The following is a 26850-nucleotide window of genomic DNA, read 5'->3' as shown; positions in this document are numbered from 1 at the left end:
CATTGTGTTTTGATTTCTTTTACTATATCTGCTATCTTTGCAAACAGTTTGTATGTAATACGATAAAAGCTGTGTTCCAGTTTGTACTTTGCTAGCTCGGAATCACCTTTGCTTTGTTTTCATTATAGTTGTCACTATCTTAATGTATTTTGTCACTTTCATTCTATTTTGGGGTTGTCATATTTATTTATGTGTGAAGTATTAAGAGTTTTTAGGATATGTAGAACATAAATACACAGCCACTACTATCATTGCATCCTGCTGTAATTTGTCTGGTACTGCTGCATGCTCATGAATTATGTTAGTAACTTTTGGCTGTCATGGTTTCACTTGGATTCCTGTGCATGCAAGTTGAGATACAGTCTAGCTGTGTTTATAAATGTATTGAGTTTTTTTTTTTTCTCTTAAGATGTGCTGTTGGCCCTACAAAAGTAGTGCTAAACGGCATGAAAATCTTTGTCTTGCGGAATTAAGTTAACCTTACAAGGGGAGGGGGAGCAGTATTTGCACTCAGTGTAATGTGGGAAGAATACAGAAACTTTGATGGCGGGTATTCAAATCAATAATAACAAGACTGTACTATACAATGAACACAGCCATCAGAAAATAGCACAAATTAACCTTTTGATTGCTGCCTGGGTCACACATTGTCCATGCCTTAGTTGCTGCTTTGTCACAGTACACTGGATAACTTCAGATATGTCATCCCTCACCTTTTTTAATTGTTCTATTATTTGTATTGGCACTGAGAGAATTAATGTAATTATTTACAATATTTAAACGCTTTGTTGCATTCTCTACAAACATATGTGACGATAATGTTGTCTCTCAGTAGCTGCGCCACTGGTCCTTTAGCTGAAAATGTTCATGATAGGTTTATATCTCTTAATAAATAAAAAGAGAAGTCCAGTAGTTCTTTTCAAATGTTAACATGAAATCACTTCGCATATTTATTTACAGAGTTTGATTTCTAATGCTAAAGACCAGGCCTCCTTACAGATCGAAAATGTTTGTGCAGTTAATGTACTGTGGCATGTTTATGAATGTTACTTGTTAAGTCAATGACTGATTCTAATAGTCACTGCTCATATCCTCAAATAAATCTGAGGCTAGTTCAAACACCACCACTAGAGCACACAGTATAGAGAATACTGAAAATGTGGAGCAAGTTACATGCTGACCAAAACTTGACTCCAAGAAAAACTACTTTCCTGAATCTGTTTATCAGCTCACTGGACTTTTAAGGATGCGTTCTAGGTCAAAAACTCTGAAATACAATAACTTTTGAAATACATCATTTGCAGCAAAACGTTCAGAACAGTGAATTGCATAATCTGAATAAACAGGTTTCACAGGGGAAATTAGTTTACATTAGTTTGTTAATTCATGTAATGTGTGCTCAGGCAACGGATTCTATCTTCAAAATTTTGGGGGAGATTAGCAGTAAGAAAAGGAAAAGAACTGGTACAGTGCAGTTATTGTAATGTATTTGTCACAAGCCTCATAGCAAAATGCGAAAACTCAAGAAACTGCTGGATGTACAGTGAAACATCATTTGTTGGGTTTAGAAGAAATACCAACATGTAGTGAGATTCCATCGACAGTGAAGTTGTGTAAATTACAATGAAATGTCCTCTGTTAGAGTTACAGCAAACTGCAAAGTTCGGTGTAGGAATGCTGAAAGATCTGACCTCAAATAGATTGTGCATTGATATACCACCTGTTGAGATTAGAGTAAAAAATAAGGTGTGTAATAGTCAAGTGGACCTCACACTACACCACGGCTTAACGATAAACAACTGTATGTGTTCAAACTTGTACAGAAGTCAACCATTCCGAGGCAAATCAGTACTGAATGGGTGTAGCAGCCAAGTACATTCACGGCATTACACACTTGAGTGGTGCCATTGAATTGCAGTCGGAGAATTAGCAATGAAGACAGGGAACCAGTTGACAAGTTTCTATATTTGGGCTCGTTGAAGATAACTGGATAGGCAGTATGAGAATTAACAACAGAGTGAAAATAGTCTGGCTTCCAATTAGCTTGAACAAAAAGTTTTCTGTCTTATCACTCCTGACATCAGGCTTGACTTAAGGTAGTGAGGCATAATTTCTTTTTGCTGGTACTGAATATTGGAGAGGGGGGGGGGGGGGATGATGATGATGATGATGATGGGGTGGAGGAGAGTACTGGCAATTTGAAATAAACAAAATTTCTTCAAGTAGTTCACACTATTTATTGCACAGTTTACTGACAGTCTGTTGTTCACAGTAGATTGTTTTTCCTGGCATTATTTTCGACGGCTTTTCTGAGTTTATGGAGGTGAATGCAAGGAAAGTTCTTCCAATAAAGCAATGAGAAGAGCCTGATCCTAGCTCTTCTATATTAAGAAGTTTCCAGCAGAGGAAAAATTTGAGGAAGGCAATGATTTTATTCTACCAAAAAAAGCAGAGGGTTTCTTATAAGAATTTAACAAGAAATTTAGAAGATAAGTTTTTTATAACAGGAGAGATGGTTCTTAAAAGATACCTTTTCATCCTGCTTTGCTTTATGGTATAACTTGTGTGTGCAGAGCGCTATGCTACAAATGCAGGACCAAATACACTCATTTTTAATGTTTTTGCCTTGTAAGTGATAATACACCTTTACGATGTATTTTCTAAGAAAAATGTGCAGAATGAGTAATGTATGCAATTTTCTTTCCTAATTAGTAGAAAACCTCAGTAAGTCATTGCTAGTAAATTTTTCTCTAAATTCTTCAGAATTTTGCTTATGATCATTTTACATGCAACAGCTGTTCCATGCCTTATTATCTACTAGAAATCAACACTCAGTGCTGTTTAGTAGTCCAGTGCACTTTTTTCCTCCCAATTAGAAATGAAGTTGTGGTAGTTATAATCTCTTTTCTTGGTACGTGGTTGTTTGTAGAAGACAGGTGAATAGTCACATGACTGCTGTGGACTGTTGTAGTTGTAAAGGAGAGGGGGGAAAAGTTCAGAATAATAGTAAGTAGACCAAACATACCTACTTAAACTTCACTGAATAAAATTTTTGTGGTAATAAAGAGATGTAAATGTTGTACGAGTTGGCCTTTCTCAGTATTCTGTACTGAGAACTAACATATATTTTGCTGCACTTAAAGAAAAAATGGAAAGGTGTGGGGGAGAAAGAAGGAAGGAAGCTTAATGGAAGTTTTCTCATTTCATCCCCCCCTGCCCCCACCTTTTTCATGACAACTATTGACGCTTATAGGACAAAGACTACTGTAGAGAGAAGATGAATTACCATTCATTTTACAAGCAAAGGGGAGCAGAACAGTGAAGTTTCAGTGATATGTTTAAGTTATAGGTTTTCTTCTGTGTTATTTAAAATTATCTTGAAAATTATGCCAGTTTTGAAGATTAAAGAAAGATAAGACATTATTTTGGAGAGCATAAACTATGTAGATTTGTGTGTGTCAGGGCATACAAAAAAAATTGCAGACACATATAAGAAATTAGTGGAGTAGCATTTAAACTAAAAGTGCTTTTTGAGGACTGTAAGATAGCTGGGGATGAGGCTTTTGTTCATTAGAGAGAAATCATAAGTAACCAGAATAGCTGGAAACTGAGACTGTATTGAAAGCAAAGAGAATGTGAGGTACAAACAGAAGAGAAAAATATGTAAAAGAAGAGAATACACAAGCAGAGGAAAATTAGGTTATTCTACCCCTCCCTTTCTGCTTGACAGTATATTCCTATAAAAGTGATGATGATGTAAGTTCGTATTTTGAATTTTGCTTTAGATGGTTGTGATGGGGGAGCACGTTGAGTTGGATGATATATTTTGCAGTGTGGTGGACAGAAGAAATGTCATGTTATATACATGACAGTTCCAGTACACAAGATTCAGGGCCAATATTTTGCATGTGCTCTGACAGTAAGCATGAAATCCTGCATTATATCCAGCAACAGCATTTAAGACCCCACCTGCACATCATTTTGTTCAAGTAGGTCATTGTAAAGGTGTTCCTCAAGTACTTACACCTTCTCTCTCTCTCTCTCTCTCTCTCTCTCTCTCTCTCTCTAATGTGTGTGTTGCTCTGAGAGCCCTTTATGGTGGGATCTTCTCTTATCGATATATTAATCATCTTAATTTTGTAAAATTATAGAAATATGCTAGTTATGCTTAGCATCAAGGTTCCTAATGACTGGAACCCACACATTTTCCAACTGGAAACGACTGTCCCAATTGGTCTGTTTGGATTATTTGCATACTGCATGGAACCCTGTCATTGGAAAATGCTGTGCTCTGCATTACCAGTGTCTTTCTAGGATTTTATTAAATTGTGATAGATCTAATATTGATAAGGTGAGATTTCACCATGGAGGATGCTCTAAGCCATGCACAGACTTACAGCCGTAGCGTGTGCATACAAGTAATGGCTGCATGGTGCTGTAAGAGTATACTGTGTGTGCATCAGCAGTTTCTAAAAAGAAATGCTCAGAGTACTTTTGGCAGTATACATCTTAAAACTAGACAGAAGACAATGTGCCAAAGCATCATGGCAGAAACTTAAAGATATCCAGCATTTTTCACTACCTAAATCATCTACATCACTACGAACATGCTAGTGTGTAGAACATAATTGTTTAGAGTGTAGCCTTGTATGGAAGTGAAGCTTGGATGATAAGCATTTCAGACAAGAAAAGAATAGAAACTTTCGAAATGTTATACAACAGAAGAATGCTGGAGATTAGATGGATAAATCAAATGATGAATGAGTAGGTGTTGAATTAAATTGGAAAGGAATGAAATGTATGGCACAATTTAACTAAAAGAAGGAATCAGTTGCTTGGGCACATCCTGGAGCATCAAGAAATTATGAATTCCGTAACTGAGAGAAGTGAGGATGGTAAAAATATAGAGGCAGACCAAGGTTCAAATACCACGGTGGTGGTGGTGGTGATATTGTTAATGCTGCTGCTGCTTCTCCCCAGTTACTGTTACTACTACTGCCAATGTAAAAAGTTATACTAGTTAGCAGTCAGCCAAATGTTGTACCCAGGCTGATGGAAATTGAAGAACTAATTTATCTATGTTCAAAGATAATATTTGGAAACTGTACAGAACAGAATTTGTGTGTGTGTGTGTGTGTGTGTGTGTGTGTGTGTGTGTGTGTGTGTGTAAATATCTATTTATGGTGTGCACGTTTGTATAGTGTAGGTTATCATCATCAGAGATCTTTCCAATAGACATTGTAATGTTTGTAAGACATCCAGTGAAGTAGGTGAACTAGATAATCATTTGTACGGTTTTGGGGGTGTTTTTGTGTGTGTGTACATAAATAAATCTTTGGCATGTGCATGCAAAAATGGTTTGATACACTTGTACAGTTTCACTTCCATTTTCAGTAAAATGAATTTCTAATATATATCCTTGTGTTCAGTTTATGCCCTCAAGGATTGATGAACAGTTTCATGACAGTATGGTAAGTTATTGAGAACAAAAGTACTATAAGTACTTAATTTAAACAAGACCATTTTTGTATGCCATAGCCAAGCTGCTTTTCTCTCTGCAATTTATCTTTAGCTTGATTTACATATTATAAACTGCTTTTAACATGAACAGTTGTTGCCATTTTTAAATCTGAATTTGTGTGCAAGTTTATGTTGTTTATCTGTGTACCAGTAGTAAATGTTAAAGAAGCTGTATTTAGTTGAAATAAGAATCATCATCATTATGCAGGCTACATGAAAATTTGGGAAATGAGACTTAATCAGTGGAAGTAACCTTCTTGCATGAGTGAGTGATGAAATTAAAGAACTGCAAAAAATAACTGGAAAAAAGGCAGAAATCCGACAACAGCATGATGGTATGGACTCCCTATCTCTAAGATCAGTACGAGTAAGACAGTGAAAGAGAAACAGGCCGATTCAAATGGCATCGATGACTCAAGTGCAGTGGGCAGATGAAAGCAATAGGATTGTCTCAATGTCTTGGATGATTAATTTCATGTTTCATAGATCATTTGACAGTTTCTATTGAAATGGTGTAGAACAAGTTGGTTTACAGACTACATATACATAATTTGTATGTATGAAAGACTGAGCTACACTAATGTTAGCAAATCTTGGAGGACTACAGCTGTTACGATGGGATAAGTAATTAGAGGAATAAACTAAGAGAGGAGGGCGGAAAGATTGTAGGTGGACTGGAGAATGTGATGATTTTTACATTACTTGTATACTAGGGGAGGTAACATTTTTGCCCCAAATAAGTTTTGACTCAAAGATAATTGTAATCCCTCCTCACCTAGACAAATAGTGGACAAGGACCCATGAAACAAACTTGGATACATTTTCATAACTTCACACACACACACACACACACACACACACACACACACACAGGGATAACAGACCTGTAACAAACCAATTCACCGATGCAACTCTTTTTAGGTCTAACAATAAATTCTGAGAACATAGAGATTGTTGTGCTGCTGTTGTGGCTATTTTAATGGCTACTGTTACATTTATGCCACTTTCTACAGAAATTTTTGAACATGTTGAAGTACAGTCTTACTTGTGTGTAAAATATTAGAAAGGATAAAATATTTATTTATTTATTTTTGCCAGAGACTGTGTTGTCTCACAGAAAATCACTCTCCAGTTTATAGTGTGGTGATACCTATTGTGCCTCAACAATACCAATTTCCATTAAGAGTGATGTAAATATCATTTGTCGCTTGCCTTGGTGGTGTTTATTTCCATGGAAAGTGGATGAACTTCTGAGTACTGTGGCACTCAAACGTCTGCAATAACAACACAAAAATCCCCAATAGTAACGTATTTTTGATCCACAATTTCTTGTCAGACTTAAGAGTTACATCACTGAATTTGTTTTGTACAGGCCAGTTGTCCTGGTGCAATAAAATGCCACAGCTGATTTTTGAAAACATACATTGATGCCTGTATCGAGATGATTAACATAATTATTAACATTTGTTGGTCTTTGTTTCATTATCCCCTAGTCTTTGTTTGTCTAGGAGAAAAGAGGTTACAAAGATCTGTAATAAATTGGAAGTTATTTAAGAAGAAAAGGTAGGAGTCATATACCTGATATCTCTCCAAAGAGCCATCAGCCTCATTCTCTCTAGGGCACTGATAGATATTTGCATTTTAGTTTTTTGCAAGTAACAGATTTGAGTAACCCCAAATAAATACTACAAATAATGTGTACCATTTGAAGAATATTACCAAAGGAAAACATTGGTTTATTTGTCATTGAAAACAAAACGTTTTTTGAAGTGAGGTTCTATGTGCACGTTCAATAGAACACTCCCAAAATATGTAATAAAATGAAACACCTGTCGCTATTGTTTTGATATTATCAGTCACATGGTTGGACATACAAAAACTTCCAAGATACTGTAGAGCCATATTCAGTTTAAATATATGTATTAATAGGGACTGAAGAACCACAAAGAATAACAAACACTCCCCTGGTGACTGTGTAGTGCCGTTGCTTGGTGGTAGCAGGCAAACAGTGTGATGTGGGTTAGGTTGGGGCCAGCTGGGCTGTGAGAACAAGGCTAACAAATGATGACCGACCTTTAATAACTGACTACATTAGCCACAGTACTAGTAAAACTCTGCTAAATATCACTTTCTAAAAATTTTTTGTAGACCCGTCTGGCGATTCAGTGCCCATATCCTGAATACAGAAGTACCTGCTGCATTTTGCTGTACTTTTGGGTTTTAAAAAAAGCTGTATCCAGTGTGTTTTAGGAGAGAAGTAAAAACATTGTGGGTGTGTTCATGGACTAGGCGGCTGTGTAGTGCTGGAGTGGGAATAGGGAAGGTGTAAGTAGCTGAAGGACAATGACTAATGAAGGTTGAGCCCAGGGAATGTAGGATATATTGCAGGGTAAGTTCAAACCTGTGCAGTTCAGAAAAGCCAGTGTTGGGAAGAATGGATCTGGATAGCACACACTGTGAAGAACTCATTGAAATGAAGAACATCGTGTTGGGCAGCATGTTCAGCAACTGGGTGATCCATCTGCTCCTTGGCCACAGTTTGCTGGTGACCATTCGTGCAGACAGGCAGCTTGTTGGTTCTCATGCCCACATAGAGTGCTGCACAATGGTTGCAGCTTAGCTTGTAGGTCACATGACTGGTTTCACAGATAGCCCAGCCTTTGAGGTGATAGGTGATGCATGTGACCGGAATGAAGTAGGTGGTGGTAGTAGGATGTATGGAACAGGTCTTGCATCTAGATCTATTACAGGGATACGAGCAATGAGGCAAGCAGCTGGAAGCAGGGGTTGTGTAGGGATGGATGAGGATATTACGTGGGTTCGGTGGGCAGTGGAATACCACTGTGGGAAGGATAGTGGGTAAGACATTCCTCATTTCAGGGCATGAGAAGAGTTAGTTGAAACCCTGGTGGAGAATTTGATTCAGTTGACCTTGTCCTGGGTAGCACTGAGTCAAGAGGAGAACACTCCTCTGTGGCTGGACAATGGGACTTTTGAAGTTGTGGGTTACTGGAGAGACAAGGTGTCGGAAATCTGTTTCTTTATAAGGTTGGGAGAGTAATTATGGACTCTGAAGGCATCAGTGACATTTTTGATATATTTCTAGTGGGACAGCTCATCACTACAGATGCAACAGCTACAGGTGGCTAGGGTGTATGGGAGGCACTACTTGGTATGGAATGCGTGGAAGCTGATGGTCGGCAGGTTTCATACGGATGCAAGTACTAGTGTAGAAATCTTTAAGGTGGAGGTCAACATCGAGGAACTTAACTAATTAAACAGTTAGGTTTAATAGTTAAAGCAACTAGCACAACCTTAAGCAAGCGGCCATTATTAACTACCAGCTAATAAGCAAATATTCTTTATCCAGAGGCAGCTGCAACTGACCAGTAAAAGAAACAGTTGGATTAAATTTTTACAAACAAAATAATGCAGAATTAAACAAGTGACTATTATTGCCTAGCAGCCAGCTTACTTACACAATACCGGGGATGATATTATTGAGAGAATACCAAAGAACAACTGACATTATGAGTCTCTGAATAAGCAAATACTACTTAGAAGCAGATGGGTGTAACTGACCAGGGAAAGAAACAATTAAATCCAGTCCTTACCAGAAATATAACACTGTATTAGCCAAGCGGTATTCATACATGGCACATCAAACTTCATTGGCTTGCACTTTTTATATCACCTTTTCCAATTGTCAGTGCATCCCCACACAGTACAGGATAATTTCAGGAGCTGGGCAAATCACATAGAGCACTTTAACAGACAGAAAGTGCCTATTTGCCACAATCCCATCTTAATGAGACATTCCGTACACAGCAGCACCTTTCAAAGTTTCAACCCTAACTTAAGTGTGGAAAAACAGAGCACACCCTCAGCATCGCACCTCCCTCCCCTTCACAGCCCAAAACAAGATTTAAGTCTTAAACACAGAGCAAGCTTATGGTGAGCTGGGGGAAAATCAAGGAACTTCTCTGTAAAGTTAGGGAATTCTCACTGTAGTTCAATAGACAAGGTGCCCTCAAAGCCTGATCACAGCTCGGCACCAAACCCAGTACCACAGCCAGGAGCCCTGCGCCAACAGACGTCCTTGATCTGCCGCATATGCTTCCGTTGATAGTGGTCACCTGCCTCTCCTCGGGCTGGCCTCTGCTACGGGTGTGTAGACAACACTGCTCCCAAAGCTGGCCGTCGCAGTGTGCCCTCGGTTTGCTACAGCTGCCTCTCCCCATCCATCAAGTCTGACTTCAAACTTTATACTCCACGGCATGGCTCGCACCCTCAGACCTCGAGCTCTGTGTCCATATATTTGCCTGTCACAACCAACATAAGCCAGAATCGGTGGGCGCATCATATAGTATGCGTAATTGTGCTCAGTTGTATGAAAAAGGTAGTTTTTCGTGGATATCGGTGTTTATGATGTCATATCTCCTGAACTGTGTTGTACTGTTATATAATTTTGCCAGTACGTTCAGCAGTACATGCGAGTACGGTCAGCAAAATATGTTGCAAGTAGAGTTAACAGTGAAGAAGTAATATATTAAGATTCATGCCTGATGCAGCAGTTTTACTGCACAAGTACAAAAAATGTATGAAGGGATAAAGTTTTTGCCATCCCTCATTTTGGAGGTTGTCAGTGAGAGACAGTTTTGTAAAGGTTTGAAAATTTGAGCAGCAGATCCCTACTTTATCTATTACAGTAACCTATTACAATAAAGTTCCCACTCTTTCTGCCTCATGTGTCCAATCATAACGTAATGTCATGCTGTGCTAGCAGTCACGACAAGATACAGCAATTCTGCACAGCAGAAACACAGTAGTAGATGTAGGAGGAGACCTCTGTAACTGTGGCTGAAACATTTGTTCCACCAGTAATAGTTTTTTTATAACATGGCACACTACCATACCTAGAAAATTGTTTAAAGTTCTTTTGCAAGTGACTAAAGTGCTCTTGTTTTCAAATACTGGTTGAATATAGTCTGGGTATTTGCATGCAGTGAGCTACGGTGCCTCAAGACATATGTTAAACTTTTGATAGGTGATTATACCTCTTAATGAGTAGATTATGACAGGGTTTTAAATTTTTAAATTCTGTCAGTAATTCTGAGAGATATTGAAAATCAAATTTTTGTTGGCCCTGGAAGCCATTTCATAGGTAGCTTACAATTGGGACTGTGAATGATGTACTGGCCCCTCTGTGAGAGATGGAAGTCAGCTGACTTTGTGCTGCCCCAGAATGTTTACACTCATTGCCAACATTATCTAAGCAACAGTATTTTGTGCCTTAACAATAAGTAGCTATTGTAAATATAGTGATGATCTGTTTAAGGTGTTATGTGTGGCGAATGTTAGGCTTATTTACAAAAATGATTGAAGAAAATGTATCTGGTCCTACTGGTGACTCACTGTAAACTTTTATGTCATTTCTGTAATGCATTAATCAATTACATGTTTGTTTCTTTTATATACTATAAGCTGGCTGCTCTGGAGAAAGAAAGCAGGGCTTGTCTCTGCAGGCAATGTGCTACAAGTCTTATTGCAAGCATCCGCTCCCAGAATCTTCCACTCAAGGGCTGAATAAAAGTGCCAATCAGTATCACGAACAGGGTCGTTTAGTAATATATACACTCCTGGAAATGGGAAAAAGAACACATTGACACCGGTGTGTCAGACCCACCATACTTGCTCCGGACACTGCGAGAGGGCTGTACAAGCAATGATCACACGCACGGCACAGCGGACACACCAGGAACCGCGGTGTTGGCCGTCGAATGGCGCTAGCTGCACAGCATTTGTGCACCGCCGCCGTCAGTGTCAGCCAGTTTGCCGTGGCATACGGAGCTCCATCGCAGTCTTTAACACTGGTAGCATGCCGCGACAGCGTGGACGTGAACCGTATGTGCAGTTTACGGACTTTGAGCGAGGGCGTATAGTGGGCATGCGGGAGGCCGGGTGGACGTACCGCCGAATTGCTCAACACGTGGGGCGTGAGGTCTCCACAGTACATCTATGTTGTCGCCAGTGGTCGGTGGAAGGTGCACGTGCCCGTCGACCTGGGACTGGACCGCAGCGACGCACGGATGCACGCCAAGACCGTAGGTTCCTACGCAGTGCCGTAGGGGACCGCACCGCCACTTCCCAGCAAATTAGGGACACTGTTGCTCCTGGGGTATCGGCGAGGACCATTCGCAACCATCTCCATGAAGCTGGGCTACGGTCCTGCACACCGTTAGGCCGTCTTCCGCTCACGCCCCAACATCGTGCAGCCCGCCTCCAGTGGTGTCGCGACAGGCGTGAATGGAGGGACGAATGGAGACGTGTCGTCTTCAGCGATGAGAGTCGCTTCTGCCTTGGTGCCAATGATGGTCGTATGTGTGTTTGGCGCCGTGCAGGTGAGCGCCACAATCAGGACTGCATACGACCGAGGCACACAGGGCCAACACCCGGCATCATGGTGTGGGGAGCGATCTCCTACACTGGCCGTACACCACTGGTGATCGTCGAGGGGACACTGAATAGTGCACGGTACATCCAAACCGTCATCGAACCCATCGTTCTACCATTCCTAGACCGGCAAGGGAACTTGCTGTTCCAACAGGACAGTGCATGTCCGCATGTATCCCGTGCCACCCAACGTGCTCTAGAAGGTGTAAGTCGGCTACCCTGGCCAGCAAGATCTCCGGATCTGTCCCCCATTGAGCATGTTTGGGACTGGATGAAGCGTCGTCTCACGCGGTCTGCACGTCCAGCACGAACGCTGGTCCAACTGAGGCGCCAGGTGGAAATGGCATGGCAAGCCGTTCCACAGGACTACATCCAGCATCTCTACGATCGTCTCCATGGGAGAATAGCAGCCTGCATTGCTGCGAAAGGTGGATATACACTGTACTAGAGCCGACATTGTGCATGCTCTGTTGCCTGTGTCTATGTGCCTGTGGTTCTGTCAGTGTGATCATGTGATGTATCTGACCCCAGGAATGTGTCAATAAAGTTTCCCCTTCCTGGGACAATGAATTCACGGTGTTCTTATTTCAATTTCCAGGAGTGTATAAGTTATTACAGCATGGTTATTAAAACTGTCAAGGCCACCAATACTCTCTCAATACCTCCACAGCGAACAATAGCCTTGGTAGGCCATCCAGTACCAAGGCTAAATTTATCATCCTTTATAAGAGAAATATTCAAACTACCACCTGCAAAAATGCAAGGATCTGAAGAACAACTTGGGGAGCAATGTCTTTCACCTTCACTTTGTTTTTCTCCTTGAGCCCAGTAATGATTTCAGTATTGTCAGTGGCCTTTAGTCATGGCACTGAATGGCTTACCACAGCTATTGTTCACTGTGGAGATACTGAGAGTATTGTTGGCCTCGAAAGTCTTAATTACCATGATGTCATAACTTACTGTACTTCTAATGTTGGTGAAGTTTTTAATAAGGATATAAGTAGGTCTTATTTCTATTGTACAATGCCTTTTGTGTTGAGGACTTAAGAAGGTGGATCAATGAAGCTATTTATGTATAGTGTAGATTTGGTGTTTATGAAACTCCAAAATTTGTTGGTGATATGACTTTTTATCATCACAGATAAAGGACCCTTACAAACCCCCCCCCCCTCCCTCCCCCCTACCAGAAAAAAAACAAAAACAAAAAAAACAAAAAACTATACGTTGATCCTGCGAAAAGCTAAGAAGCGATTCTTGGTGTTGTAGCTCTCAGGGGCACCCTGGGATGCTCTCTGTGTAAGGCATCCTTGTGAATCTCTGAGAGTTGCTGCAATGATTTGCGCATGCACAACACTGGGCCATATAGTAGTGTAGTTTGTATACTTGTGGTTTATGCCCATGGCATGTGTGTGTATCTTCATGTCTGCATGCGTGATACCTCTTACAGTTATTTCAGTGCGGATGCACGTTACATCCAAACTGATGTAGGAATCAGGTGAGTCGCCAGCAGGAGGAGAATGGACAGGGAGGCTACTTGTGTACGACAGGATGGGAATGTGGGTTGTATGAGAAGCATGCCAGGATAGCTGAGGCAGTCAAGGCAACTGCCTATGTTAAACAGGAAATCTGGGTCTGAGTCCAGGTCGAGCACAAACTTTCGCTTGTCTTTGGATTTATTTCAGAAGCCCAAATGCAGCTGATGTTGTTGGTTTCTCTCAATTCACACAATTAACAGCTGCTGTTTCACATAGTGGTGCCTGTTGTGTTGGCCATATACAACAGATCAGACACCATGCATATATTTTTATGTACTTCAACATTATTACTTGTCTTGCAGCTTTACAATGAACATCGCTACTTTCCATGTAGTTAATGAGAACTTATGCCATTGAGTGTAGATAACCAGACATATAATTATATGATGAGTTTCTAATACATGAGACTTAAAATTTTTTATTTTGTGTTGGATGGGTGCATATGGAAGAGCTCATTAGTAGAAAACATTACTCCACTTTGAATCCTAAATATGGAGATAAGACTATATGAAAATTACTTTTGTGTCTTGGCTTGCATTCGTACAAATTACTGTTGAAGTGTGACTAGTTTTAATTATCACCAACCAAAACTGTGAAGTAGTAAATCTACTGGGAACTGAGCATAAGAATTGCAAGGCCCTTAGGGAGGTGTCTGCAAGATGTGTGGTTATCTGCTTCACACAATCTTCTTACTGCTCACTTCTGTGGAATAAATACCTTATTTACTACCGAGCGAGGTGGCGCAGTGGTTAGACACTGGACTCGCATTCGGGAGGACGACGGTTCAATCCCGCGTCCGACCATCCTGATTTAGGTTTTCCGTGATTTCCCTAAATCGCTCCAGGCAAATGCCGGGATGGTTCCTTTCAAAGGGCACGGACGATTTCCTTCCCCGTCCGTCCCTAATCCGATGAGACCGATGACCTCGCTGTCTGGTCTCCTTCCCCAAACCAACCAACCAACCAACCTTATTTACTTTCAGTGTGCTGTCGTAGAAGGTATTTACATAATAGAGCAAGTTAAAAAATATGCAGCATAAGCCAGCACTCTTCTTTTTAGAGATTAGTTTGTAAATGTGATACATGCCAACTAACATTTTATTTTAATTAAGTGGAAAATATCTTGGTACATCAGAAAAAGTGTGCATCTGACAAGTCAGCACAGATAAAATCCAACTATGAACAAAGTACAGCAGAATGTTTTGAGGAGGTAACATAATATTTCAGTAACATGAAAGCAACTTCAGAGCATTATGCCTTTGCTTTGTTCATTTATTTGGCCACTTGACCAGTCTTTAAGGATTCTTGTAGGTTTTATGTGATAAAAAAAAAATACCTGGAATATCATCATCAAAATACTTTATTGGTTTGAAATACTTATATCACCACATTTAGACTAATTATTTGTTATAATACATTTGTGTTACTTCTCTGTCAGTCTGAAAAATATTCGTGAAATTCAATATTTCAATTAGGCTTCAGTTCCTACTCTGACTATCTTCTAACTCATCTGTGGGCATAAAATGATGTTGTGCGAGGTTCATTAAAAATATAGGCTCTTGTGCTGTTAAGTTGATTTTATTCTTCAGTTACTGACCTAGCTCTCTTAACTTGAATATGTTTATTGGTCATGTGCAGCTTTTAAAAGGAGGCATAAATCTTTAGCACTCCTTTGCATCCTTGCCAAAAACCTTCTGCCATTTGTATTGATTGATTGTACTGTATTTTTATTTCAAATGTGAACATTAATGCAGTTATTTTAAGCCATTTGAACATTTGACTGTGAAAAGTAGTAAGAGTGTAAATGGATAATCAGATATTGCTGCTCCCAATAAAAAATACGTACACTCCGATGAAATTACAAAATTATTATTTCCTTACTCATGCTCTATAATTTTTATTGATCTTTAACAGATTATTAATATTTTATTTCTCTGATATTTGAACAGGAATCCACTAGCTCAGATGGAAGAAGAAAAACGAGAACATGAAGCAAAAATGAAGAAGATGGAAATAGAGATGGAACAAGTGTTTGAAATGAAAGTAAAAGAAAAGAAGCAGAAGCTTAAGGACTCAGAAGCAGAGGTATGTGCCGCTACTACCTTTCTGATACCACAGTAACGACGTCCGTCACTCAGTCGGTGGCAGCATGTGACCCTGCGAAGTAATTTGCCTTTTCAGTGCCTGAATGCCCCTACAGGACACGCTTTGTACAATCCTCCAGTGGAATTGTGGCGGTTACTTTAGCCATCTACCTGAGCTACGTCAGCTTCTAAGCATGACACCTGCTTTATGCATTGCCCTCCAGGAAACCTGGTTCCCGGCAATGCGGACCCCTGTCCTCCGTGGATACAGGGGTTATTACTGCAACCGTAGCACATACAATTGTGTGTCAGGTGGAGCCTGCGTGTATGTCCTTACCTCTGTATATAGTGCTCCTGTGCCCCTTCAAACATCATTGGAAGCTGTGGCTGTCCGCGTAAGGACTACCCAGGACATAACTGTCTGCAGTGTCTATCTCCCTCCAGGTGGTACAGTCTCCCTGACCGAATTGGCTGCACTTGTCGCCCAACTTCCCACGCCTTTTCTTCTCCTTGGCGATTTTAACGCCCACAATCCCCTGTGGGGTGGATCGAAGATTACTGGCCGAGGCAGAGATGTCGAGAATCTCATCTCCCAACTCGACCTCTGCCTCTTAAACACTGGCGCTGCCACGCATTTCAGTGTGGCGCATGGCACGTTCTCGGCCATAGATCTGTCGTTGTGCAGCCCAGGGCTTGTACCATCGGTCCACTGGAGAGTCCATGACGACTTGTGTGGTAGTGACCATTTTCCCATCTTCCTTTCACTACCCCAGTGTCGATCCCATGAATGCCTGCCTAGATGGGCATTTAGCAAGGCAAACTGGGAAACGTTCTCCTCTGCTGCCACTTTTGAATCTCTCCCCCATGGTACCATCGATGTGGCGGTTGAGACACTGACTGCAGCGATTGTTTCCGCTGCGGAACGTACCATTCCTCGTTCGTTAGGGTGCCCCCGGCGAAAGTCAGTGCCTTGGTGGTCTCCGGAGGTCGCTGAAGCCATTAAAGAACGTCGGCGGGCTCTGCAGCAACATAAGCGGCACCCGTCTTTGGAGAACCTCCTTTTTTTTCAAACGTCTCCGTGCTCGGGCACGGCGGCTCATCAAGAGGTGGAAACAGGAGTGCTGGGAGAGGTACGTTTCCACCATTGGTTCCCGTACTTCACCCTCCCAGGTGTGGATGAAGATTCGGCGCATCTTTGGATTGCAGCACTCTACAGGTGTCACAGGGCTTACCATCAATGGGGCGCTATCCACCGATGCCGATGCAATCGCCGAGCATTTTGCACAGCACTATGTTCGGGCCTCTGCGTCGGGGAATTACCCGCCCGCGTTTCGCGCGCTAAAACGCCAGGAGGAATGCAAACGGCTTTCTTTTGCTTCTCGCCACCCTGAGGCGTATAACACCCCATTTAGTTTGTGGGAACTCCAAAGTGCCCTGGCACAGTGCCCTGATACAGCCTCTGGGCCAGATGGCATCCACAATCAGATGCTCAAACACCTGTCCCCAGACTGTCAGCAGTGTGTACTTGCCATCTTCAACCGCATATGGGACGATGGTGTCTTTCCGTCGCAGTGGCGAGAGAGTACAATCGTTCCGGTGCTGAAGCCTGGTAAGGACCCACTTAATGTGGATAGCTATCGGCCCATCAGCTTGACAAACACTCTGTGCAAGCTACTGGAACGTATGGTGAGTCGACGGCTGTGTTGGCTGCTCGAGTCTCGGGGTCTTCTGGCTCCATGCCAGAGCGACTTCCGTCAGGGCCATTCCACCGCCGATACTTTGGTCTTCCTTGAGTCTGCAATCCGCACTGCTTTTTCCAGGCGCCAACACTTCGTCTCCGTCTTTTTCGATTTCTCCAGAGCATATGACACGACGTGGCGGCACCATATTCTCGCCACGTTGCATGGGTGGGGTCTCCGGGGCTCTCTCCCCATTTTTATTCAGAATTTTTTATCTGTTCGGACATTCCGCGTTTTAATTGGCACATCCCATAGTTCGCTTCATATCCAGGAGAACGGCGTTCCACAGGGCTCTGTATTGAGCGTGCCCCTTTTCCTTGTGGCCATTAGTGGCCTTGCAGCAGCAGTAGGGTCGTCTGTCTCACCCACGTTATATGCTGACAATTTCTGCATCTTTTTCAGCTCCTCCACCATTGGTGTTGCAGAACGTCGGTTGCAGGGAGCCATACGCAAGGCGCAGGCATGGGCCCTAGCCCATGGCTTGCAATTTTCTCCTGCGAAGACTTGTGTTATGCACTTTTGTCGGCGTCGAACTGCCCATTCCCACCCTGAGCTCTATCTTCAGGATGCCATGCTCAGGGTTGTTGACACCGTTTTCTGGGATTGCTGTTCGATGCCCGGCTTACTTGGCTTCCACATATTCGTCAGCTCAAGCGTCAGTGCTGGCAGCATCTGAATGCCCTCCGCTGCCTGAGCAACACAACTTGGGGTGCAGATCGTCACACGCTGCTGCAGCTCTACAAAGCCCTTGTGCTGTCCCGACTGGATTATGGGAGTGTGGCGTATGGCTCAGCGTCGCCCTCAGCGTTGCAACTGCTGGATCCCGTTCACCACTGTGGGGTTCGACAGGCGACAGGAGCATTCCGCACCAGTCCTGTTCATAGCCTCCTTGCTGAGGCTGGGGTTCCTCCACTTCGTATTCGGCGTCAAAAACTGTTAGCCAACTATGCTGCCCACGTCCGTTGTTCACCCCGTCACCCTAACTATCGTCTCCTTTTCGAAAATGCGGCAGTCCATATCCCACACCGGCGGCCGCGATCAGGCCATACAATTGGGATCCGTGTTTGGTCGCTCCTTAATGAACTAGAGTGTTTACCTCTTCCATCTGCTTTCCAGGTCCGCCCACATACACCACCTTGGTGTATTCGTCGGCCGCAGCTTCGGCTGGAACTTTCCCGATGGCCAAAACATTCAGTTTCTCCTGCAGTCTTGCGCCGCCAATTCCTCGCTCTCCTAAGCGCATACCATGCCTCGGAGGTTATCTATACCGATGGCTCGTTGGTTGATGGCCGTGTGGGGTACGCTTATGGTCATGCGGACTATGTCGACCAGCGCTCCTTGCCAGAAGGCTGCAGTGTTTACACCGCAGAACTGACAGCCATTTTTCGTGCCCTTGAGCATATTCGTACCAGCACTGGAGAGTCCTTCATCATTTGCAGTGACTCGCTCAGTAGTCTGCAGGCTCTTGACCAGTGCTACCCATGCCATCCCATTGTTGGTGCCATCCAGGGGTCCATTCACGCTCTTGAACAGCGTGGTCGTTCGGTGGCGTTTTCATATGGACCCCGGGACACGTTGGGATAGCGGGAAACGAACTCGCCGACAAGTTAGCCAAAGAAGCTACCCGCAAACTGCTGTTGGAGATCGGCCTCCCGGCAACTGATCTCCGAACGGTTTTGCACCGTCGGGTCTTTGGGATGTGGGGAGACGAATGGCGCACTCTGTCTGCACCCAACAACTCGCCGACAAGTTAGCCAAAGAAGCTACCCGCAAACTGCTGTTGGAGATCGGCCTCCCGGCAACTGATCTCCGAACGGTTTTGCACCGTCGGGTCTTTGGGATGTGGGGAGACGAATGGCGCACTCTGTCTGCACCCAACAAGCTGCGGCAGATAAAGGCGACCACGACTGTGTGGGGTTCCTCCATGCGGGCCTCTCGCAGGGATTCTGTTGTTCTGTGTAGGCTCCGCATTGGTCACTCTTGGCTGACGCATGGTCATCTGCTGCGTCGAGAGGACCCCCCTCATTGTCGCTGTGGTGCGAACATGACGGTGGCCCATATATTGTTGGAATGTCCTCTTTTAACCGCTGTCAGGCGTGATTTTAATCTCCTGGGTGATTTATCCTCTCTTTTAGGTGACAATGTCTCTATGGCAGATCGGGTTTTAAGTTTTATTCGTGCAAGCGGCTTTTAAAGGTCTCTCTCTTTCTCTCTCTCTCTCTCTCTCTCTCTCTCTCTCTCTCTCTCTCTTTTTTTACATCACCCTCTTTGGAGCTGTATCTTTTAATTAGTTTTGTGTTGTAATTCGACTCCACCCTAAACTTTTAGGCTGGCTCATCCTATTATTTTCGTGATCAGCCAGCCACAGTTTTCTGCTGTGCAGTTTTAATTCCTTCTGCCTTTGTTCTCTATGTTGTTTTTGCTGCTGTACTCTGTTTTCCGTGTTGTCTTACAATGGACCATGGGGCTTTTCTTCCCCCGGAATTTTTCTTTTAGTGCTTTGCCTGACTGGTGGATCGTTTCACTGTGCTCTGTGTTTTTATGAAACAAGGGACCGATGACCGTTGTAGTTTGGTCCCTTTAATCTTTAACCCAACCAACCAACTTTCTGATACCACACAATCACTGTCTTCATTCTTCCATTTCCCGTAACCGAACGAGGTGGCGCAGTGGTTAGCACACTGGACTCGCATTCGGGAGGTCAACGGTTCTCCAGCCATCCTGACTTCGGTTTTCCGTGATTTCCCTAAATCGTTTCAGGCAAATGCCGGGATGGTTCCTTTGAAAGGGCACGGCCGATTTCCTTCCCAATCCTTCCCTAACCCGAGCTTGCGCTCCGTCTCTAATGACCTCGTTGTCGCCGGGATGTTAAACACTAACCACCACCACCACCACCACCACCACCACCACCACCATTTCCCTTACTCTTTTTGATCTCCAGCAGGATGCCTTTTTATATTGTTGGTTGTTAACAGTTGATACTAATTATGTGATGCACTCATTTCATTCCTGAAGATAAATGCACAAATGATTGTCAGTATAATGGAAAATGTATATAAATACAAGCATCTTTCTTAAATTTGAATCACCCTCTTCAACACTCAGTGACTCTTTGCTGGAATTTCATGCTGTTATTTACTACTATCTGATTCCTTTGTGCCAGGATCACACAGATTACTGTACACTTAGTGACGAATTCCTTCTTTTGATTGTTGTAGCATCCAGTACAGTTATTTCAGTTAAAGTGCAATTACATACTTGTTCAAGCAGTTGGTAAATTGTGGTGACATTGGGGCATCTTTCTTTAAGTAGTGGAAGATAATTTGATGCATAATTGGATGGAGTGAGATTATTGAAGACTGTCGGTATTGTTAGATTAAGAATCTGAAGCATGAGAAAGTGATGACATGGACAGAAATCAAACCTCACTGACTGGACCTGATAGTTACAGGAGAAGGTGCTTAAAAAGTTGTTCACAACTGGTATGACTGAAGTGATTCTGGAATACACCCAACATTTGAAACTACTACTTCCTGCGGTTGCAATCTTATCCAAACTGCGAGACCTAAGCATTAACATCTGGGTGCCAGTGTCCAGACATCTGATTACCACTAACAGTCCTTCACTTTGGCACATAATCCCAACAATTTTTTTGTACCAGTGTGGACTTATTGTATGTAGCTGCTCTTTCCAGTTATGGTGTCACTGGGTGGTAGAGGTCTGTTAAGACACACTCTTACTATGCTTGTCCAATACCGTTAAACTTTAGACTGGTCAACTGTTAAATTCAATAGCATGTACCTTACTCGATTAATAATTTTGGTTGGGTATTCTTTCAGGAATGGTTCTGATCTGAGCTATGAGGACTAAAGATAAAAAGTCGTGAATAAGCTAACTAACTTGTGTTTTTATTATTGAGAAGCAACTATCAAAAACTGGACCTTAACAGCAAATAATTGTACTGAGCAGTATGCTGATTTATTCAAAAGGAGGCATTCCACAATAAGTGTATGTGTTCTATGTGATCCTGGTGCAGATGAGTCTCAAATTATAGCAAATATTAAATTGTAGTAAACCTAAAATGTATGCAGAATCCATCCGTGATTGTGCTTATCCATGACTCCTGAGCAACTGCAACAAACAACAACAATAACAACAACAACAACACAATAATAACAATAACAGATGGTGCAGGGAGCACCTGACCCAGCCAGCCCACAACCCACTCAGCAAGCAAAAGATTTGTTTTGCCTGTTCTCCCCATCAACCAGATGTTGCTTCATAATGTACCACAAGTTTTGAAATTGATAGTGATAGCTAGCCAGATGACCAAATGAATAATAATTATAAAAATTTGATCAAACGAAGGTTTGAGGACACAGGATCTTCATACAGTTCAAACTCACTTGATTTGTTAATAAGTTGTCATCAATTGCTGTTCTCTTGTTTACATATGTTTAACGAGCAGTGAGGCTGGACTATGGTACTCGTAAGGTCCATGATAACAGTTTTACTTAAAGCTACTCTCATGGTTAATGATGGAGAGGCAGAATAGCTTGGTTGAGACTATAATCATGCCTGATAGCATGTTGTGGTGGTTGGTAGCAGGTTACTGTGGGAGGAATCGAAAGGATGTTATGCTTATCCAGGGGTGTGACAGGAAAAGTTGTAGTCTTGCCATCACAGCTGATTAATTCTTCTGATATGTGCGTCGGCACACTGCAACTGCCTTCAGATCTTTAGTGTGCCGACACCTCCCTATGATGAGTTGGATTGTAATGTAACAGCGAGGAACAAATATTAACAATGTAGGAAAAGACAGATAGCTACTTACCGTAAAGATAACATGCTAAGTTGCAGACAGGCACAATTAAGACACTTACACGTAAGCTTTCAGCCACAGCCATCTTCAGAAAAAGAGAAACTCGAACCATTCATTCACACAAGCTAGCACACCCCACACACACGACTGCCAGTTCCAACAGTTCAGGCCACAATACCAGCACTGTGCCGAGTTGCCGGAGTTAGTGGTCATGTGTGTGTGTGTGTGAGGTGTGCTAGCTTGTGTGAATCAATGGTTTGAGTTTCTCTTTTTCTAACAAAGGCTTTGGTCCGAAAGCTTATGCATAAGTGTCTTTTAATTGTGCCTGCTGCAACTTAGCGTGTTTTCTTTACGGTAAGTAGCAATCTATCTTTTCCTACATTGTTAATATTCCTACCTGGAGTTTCCACTGTTTGATAGAGGAATGAGCATTAGATATTGGTCTTATTAATTAAGTATCCAACTTAAATCAGTTACACATAATTGTGCAATTCAGAACGTCTAGTAGACTCCTTAAATTGCCCCGTACATTGCTAGCATCCCATAGAGATTGAGATTGGTAACATGTAGTGTCCTGCATAAGATACCACACCTGTGATCCGGGCATGTGGCTGTATGGTGCTCCACAGAAGTCACAAGATCTCTACTCTAGGATGCATATGCAGCCTCTCCGTAGTGCACTCTACTGGCCAGCCAATGGCTTATAGAGTCAAGTCCAGCCGGCTTCGCTATCAGTCGTATCTCTACATTCAGCCTATATGTGTCAGATTAGTAGAGCAGCGTCTGTGGCAATTATTTTCCTGTACCAATATTCCTGAAGTAATAAAGTGTTGTGTTTATTATTACTTGTGTGTCTTGTAGCCAGACTATAACATCTTTAGTTGATTAAATATAATTTATTGAAGAAATCAGGGACTGCCAGCTTGCAGGTCTTTCTTGCAGAATGATGCCAGAATGAGCAGTTAGGTGGAAGGATACTAAGTTTCCTGACAGCACCCAGTTGCTTCTGCAGTCTCTCGCACTACATTGCAATGTCTTGACAACAAAGGCAAAGCTTACCATTGGTATATGTGATAATGGTTTGTGTTGGTAACCAATGCCAAGTGTTCGAAGAAACATTCAGTGAAAGATTTTGAGCAAAGGCTATAAAGCTGGTTGTACGCTCTCACTCAGTTATAAGCAGTTGATTAGTGATATGTATGCTGTGTCAGTCACACATATTAAATCAGTTAATCCACTCTTTTGCTCACCAGTAGTTATTTGGTCTTTGTTGTGATGCTGCTGATATGTATGTTTCTTGCATTACGTTCTCAAGGGCTCATGCAGGCTGCATGTTTCAGTCAAGAATGACTGATAAGTAATGACATGTGAACAAAGTCTCCATGTGATGGTAAGACCAACTCATCCCTGCATTCCACCTTGAAACATGTAATACACCTGTAAGCTCATGACAGGCCCACGTTAAGAGAATGTAATGACAGTCTAGTTGTGAAGCACAATTGCTAGATGCCAATCAGATGTTTAATGTACCTGGTTCTCATATGCTCATTTATCTACTCAGTGTGCTTGCTTCTGAGTTTGCAAAATAAATCCTTTTATTTTCAAAACTGTGTGTTGTTGCTATGTTTGTTGAGAGGTGGGAGTAGCATTGTACCCACAGTGCCAGTGACAATTGTCACTGATATACGTAACACGTTACAAGTGCTTGCAAATAGGCGATGTAGTTTCAATAGCTGATACAAATGGAATCTGGAAAGTTTTGAAGTTATAAACAAAAGTAGCAGCTTATAATATTAACTCTTTGACTGCTACAGACGTGGTCTCTGCATTCCTTGCTGAACACGGTTTTACAGTCACTGTACAGCTTGCCTAATGCTGCTACCTGTGGTGAGAGATGGCATTCTTGCGACTATGAAATACTTATCATCTCATTTTAAGAAAATTATTTGATGAAAAAAAGGTTAATTTTAGCTCATACATTGCTGTGTATGAAATGTAGATAAGATATTGAAATTTTATTTAAAATTGAGATCAGATTGAGACCTAATTTCATTCTCAAGATACTGTTTCTTATATTTACAATGTAGGGAAAGATAGATCGCTGCTTACCATAAAGATAACACAAGAAGTTGCAGACAGGCACAATTAAAAGAGACTTACACATAAGCTTTTTGCCTCAGCCTTCATCAGGAAAAGAGAAACAAACACTATTCATTCACACAAGCAATCCCACCTTGTGCACATGATTCTGGCCTGAGCTGCCGGAGTTGGCAGTCATGTATTGTGAGATGTTCTAGATTGTGTGAATGAATGTTGTGTGTTTCTCTTTTTCCAACGAAGGTTGTGGTCAAAAGCTTATGTGTAAGTGTCTTTTAATTGTGCCTGCCTGCAGCTTAGATTGCTACTTACCATAAAGTAACATGCTATCATCTCCTACATTGTTGATATTGCTACCAGGGGTTTTTTGTTTTTTATATTTGGCGGAGAGTTGTGTACGGCATGCCTAATTCTGTCCCTGTGCATTGGGAATCCTGTGGTCATAACAATTGTCACATTTCATAAATGGTTCAGGACATCAAAATGAGGTTTTAAGCAAATGATAGTATATAAGAAGGCACATATGCTGTATTATAAATACTCAAAACTTTTTTATTCACTGAGATATGGAAGTAACTTGTCTGCAGCAGTGAGAGGGGTCTGCAGGATGGGATGCATAAACATGTGAATAGTGCTTAAGGCTAGTCCTGAAGCCTCATTTAAACACATTCTCAGACCTGGGGAGCGATGGAGCATGACACGTTAACTCCTCCATAGCAGTCAGTGGGTTAGCAAGTGATAACATCTTCATCCCTCATTCATCGCCCCAGGTGAGGTTGATTCACATAACAGTCCAGAGTGAATGAGTACAGATTTTTCACATGTTGAAGTTTTGAGATTTATCATTGCTTAGCTGTGGTGGACTTCTATGCTAGTTCAGCTGCACTATTAAGCAAGCGTAGGCTGTTACCAGTTTGTCACTTGCTGTAGAACCAAAAGATTGTGTTCAAAGAAAATTATTTTGTAAAAAATGGATTAAATCTCTCTTTGCTTTTCCACTTTTCAAAGCACAACACAAAAAATAACAACTAGTAAATAATCTGTTTAGACTTGTATAATGAGAACATATGATTGTATTGCAACTATAAATGTGTATAAATGTCTAGACCATAGAAGCACAGTGGACATTGCCTACTGTAAATTATCAGTGATAAAGTAAAAGGAGTGAAATGTCATCTACAATTTATACACCAACCAGTTTGCTGTTCCAAGAGTCACAAGACAGGAAATGGAGGAAGTAATTAAGAAGGGAGCGAGACACGCTTGTAGGCTATCCACCATGTTAGTTAATTTGTCATTGAGTTAGTAGTAAAGTAAGCTAAAGAGATGAACAAGAAATTAAGCATGCAGAGCATAAACTTGGAAGTAAAGTACAAGGAGAAAAAATAAGAACTTTGGAGTTTGCCAGTGATTATATTTCCCTCAGAGAGCAAAGGACTTGGAAGATCTGTTGATATGAATAAATAGTGACTTGAAGAAGAAGGGGGGGGGGGGAGAAAAAAAAGAGAGAGTGATAAGATGAACAACAATAAAAGTAAAACAAATACTTGGAATTAAGTTAGTGATGCTAGGGCAATTAGATTAAGAAATGAGACACTAAAAGCAGTCGATGAGTTTTGCCATTTGGACACAATAATAATACCATAAGTGAAAGAAGTTCTTTACTTCTTTTTCTGTGTCCTCTATCCAGTCAGTGGCATGTGGTTCTCCAAAGTGCTTGCAAATTATATATCAGAGGGACAAGGAAACCCACCTGGTACTTAACCTAAGTGGATATGGGAAACCTAAAAACCACATCCAGGCTGCCCGACACACTTGCCCTTGTCACTAATCTGGGAGACGAATTCAGTCTTGGTCCCGCACACCTCCCAGTGTTCCATAAGCAGGCACTTTAATCTGCTTGTCTGTATGCAAAAAGTTAGGAGGATAGAAAATATAAACTAATAACAATAAGAAAATACTTCCGGAAAGAAAAATAAGTTCACAAAAACTACAAATTTGTGTTAGGAAACATACCTTGGAAGTACTTGTCTGAAGTGAAATGTGAATGATAAACTTTACAGATAAGAAGAGAATAGATACTTCTTGAAATATGCTGCTACAGAAAAATCAAGTAACCAATGAGGAGGTGCTGAATCATAATTGGGGGGGAGATCAAATTTCTTGCACAGCTTGACTAAAAGAAGGGATAAGTTGATATGACACATCCTGTAGTACCAAGGCACAGTTAGTTTAGCAATGGAGAAAACTGTGTGGGTAAAAATAGTAAAGAGAAAGCAAGGTTTGATAACAGTAAGAAGGTTCAGTTGGATGTAGAGTGCAACACTAACACAGACACAGACAGAGACAGACTTGTACAGGATAGACAAGTGTGGAGAGCTCTATGAAATTAGTCTTCAGATTGAACATCGCAGCAATAATCCAACAACAACCAAAAAGTCGGAGCTCTCTTAGTGCTGATCCAAAGGCCAGAATAAGGAGAGAGGGGGTGGGGGGGGGGGGGAGGGGGGGAAGAAAAAAAGAAATAATAAATGTCAAACACATCAAAATACTTATGCACTCAGTGCAGCACCTGGACCACAATGGTTCGTGTGTGTGTGT

At 41.9% G+C, this 26850-nt stretch overlaps 1 protein-coding gene across 1 annotated transcript in view; it reads left to right on the top strand.

Moving 5' to 3' along the window:
* The window catches only part of LOC126262323 (protein peanut), a 173827-nt gene that overhangs the window by 120142 nt on the left and 26835 nt on the right, over positions 1 to 26850 (top strand). The window contains exon 6 of the mRNA XM_049958879.1: positions 15457 to 15592. Coding sequence (XP_049814836.1) covers positions 15457 to 15592 — 136 coding nt within the window. The remainder of the gene's footprint in view (positions 1 to 15456; positions 15593 to 26850) is intronic.

This window comes from Schistocerca nitens, chromosome 6 (genome assembly GCF_023898315.1).
Source record: "Schistocerca nitens isolate TAMUIC-IGC-003100 chromosome 6, iqSchNite1.1, whole genome shotgun sequence".
Classification (NCBI taxonomy): domain Eukaryota; kingdom Metazoa; phylum Arthropoda; class Insecta; order Orthoptera; family Acrididae; genus Schistocerca; species Schistocerca nitens.
The sequence above is the reverse complement of the archived record's forward strand: the minus strand, read 5'-3'. Positions and strand labels throughout refer to the sequence as shown.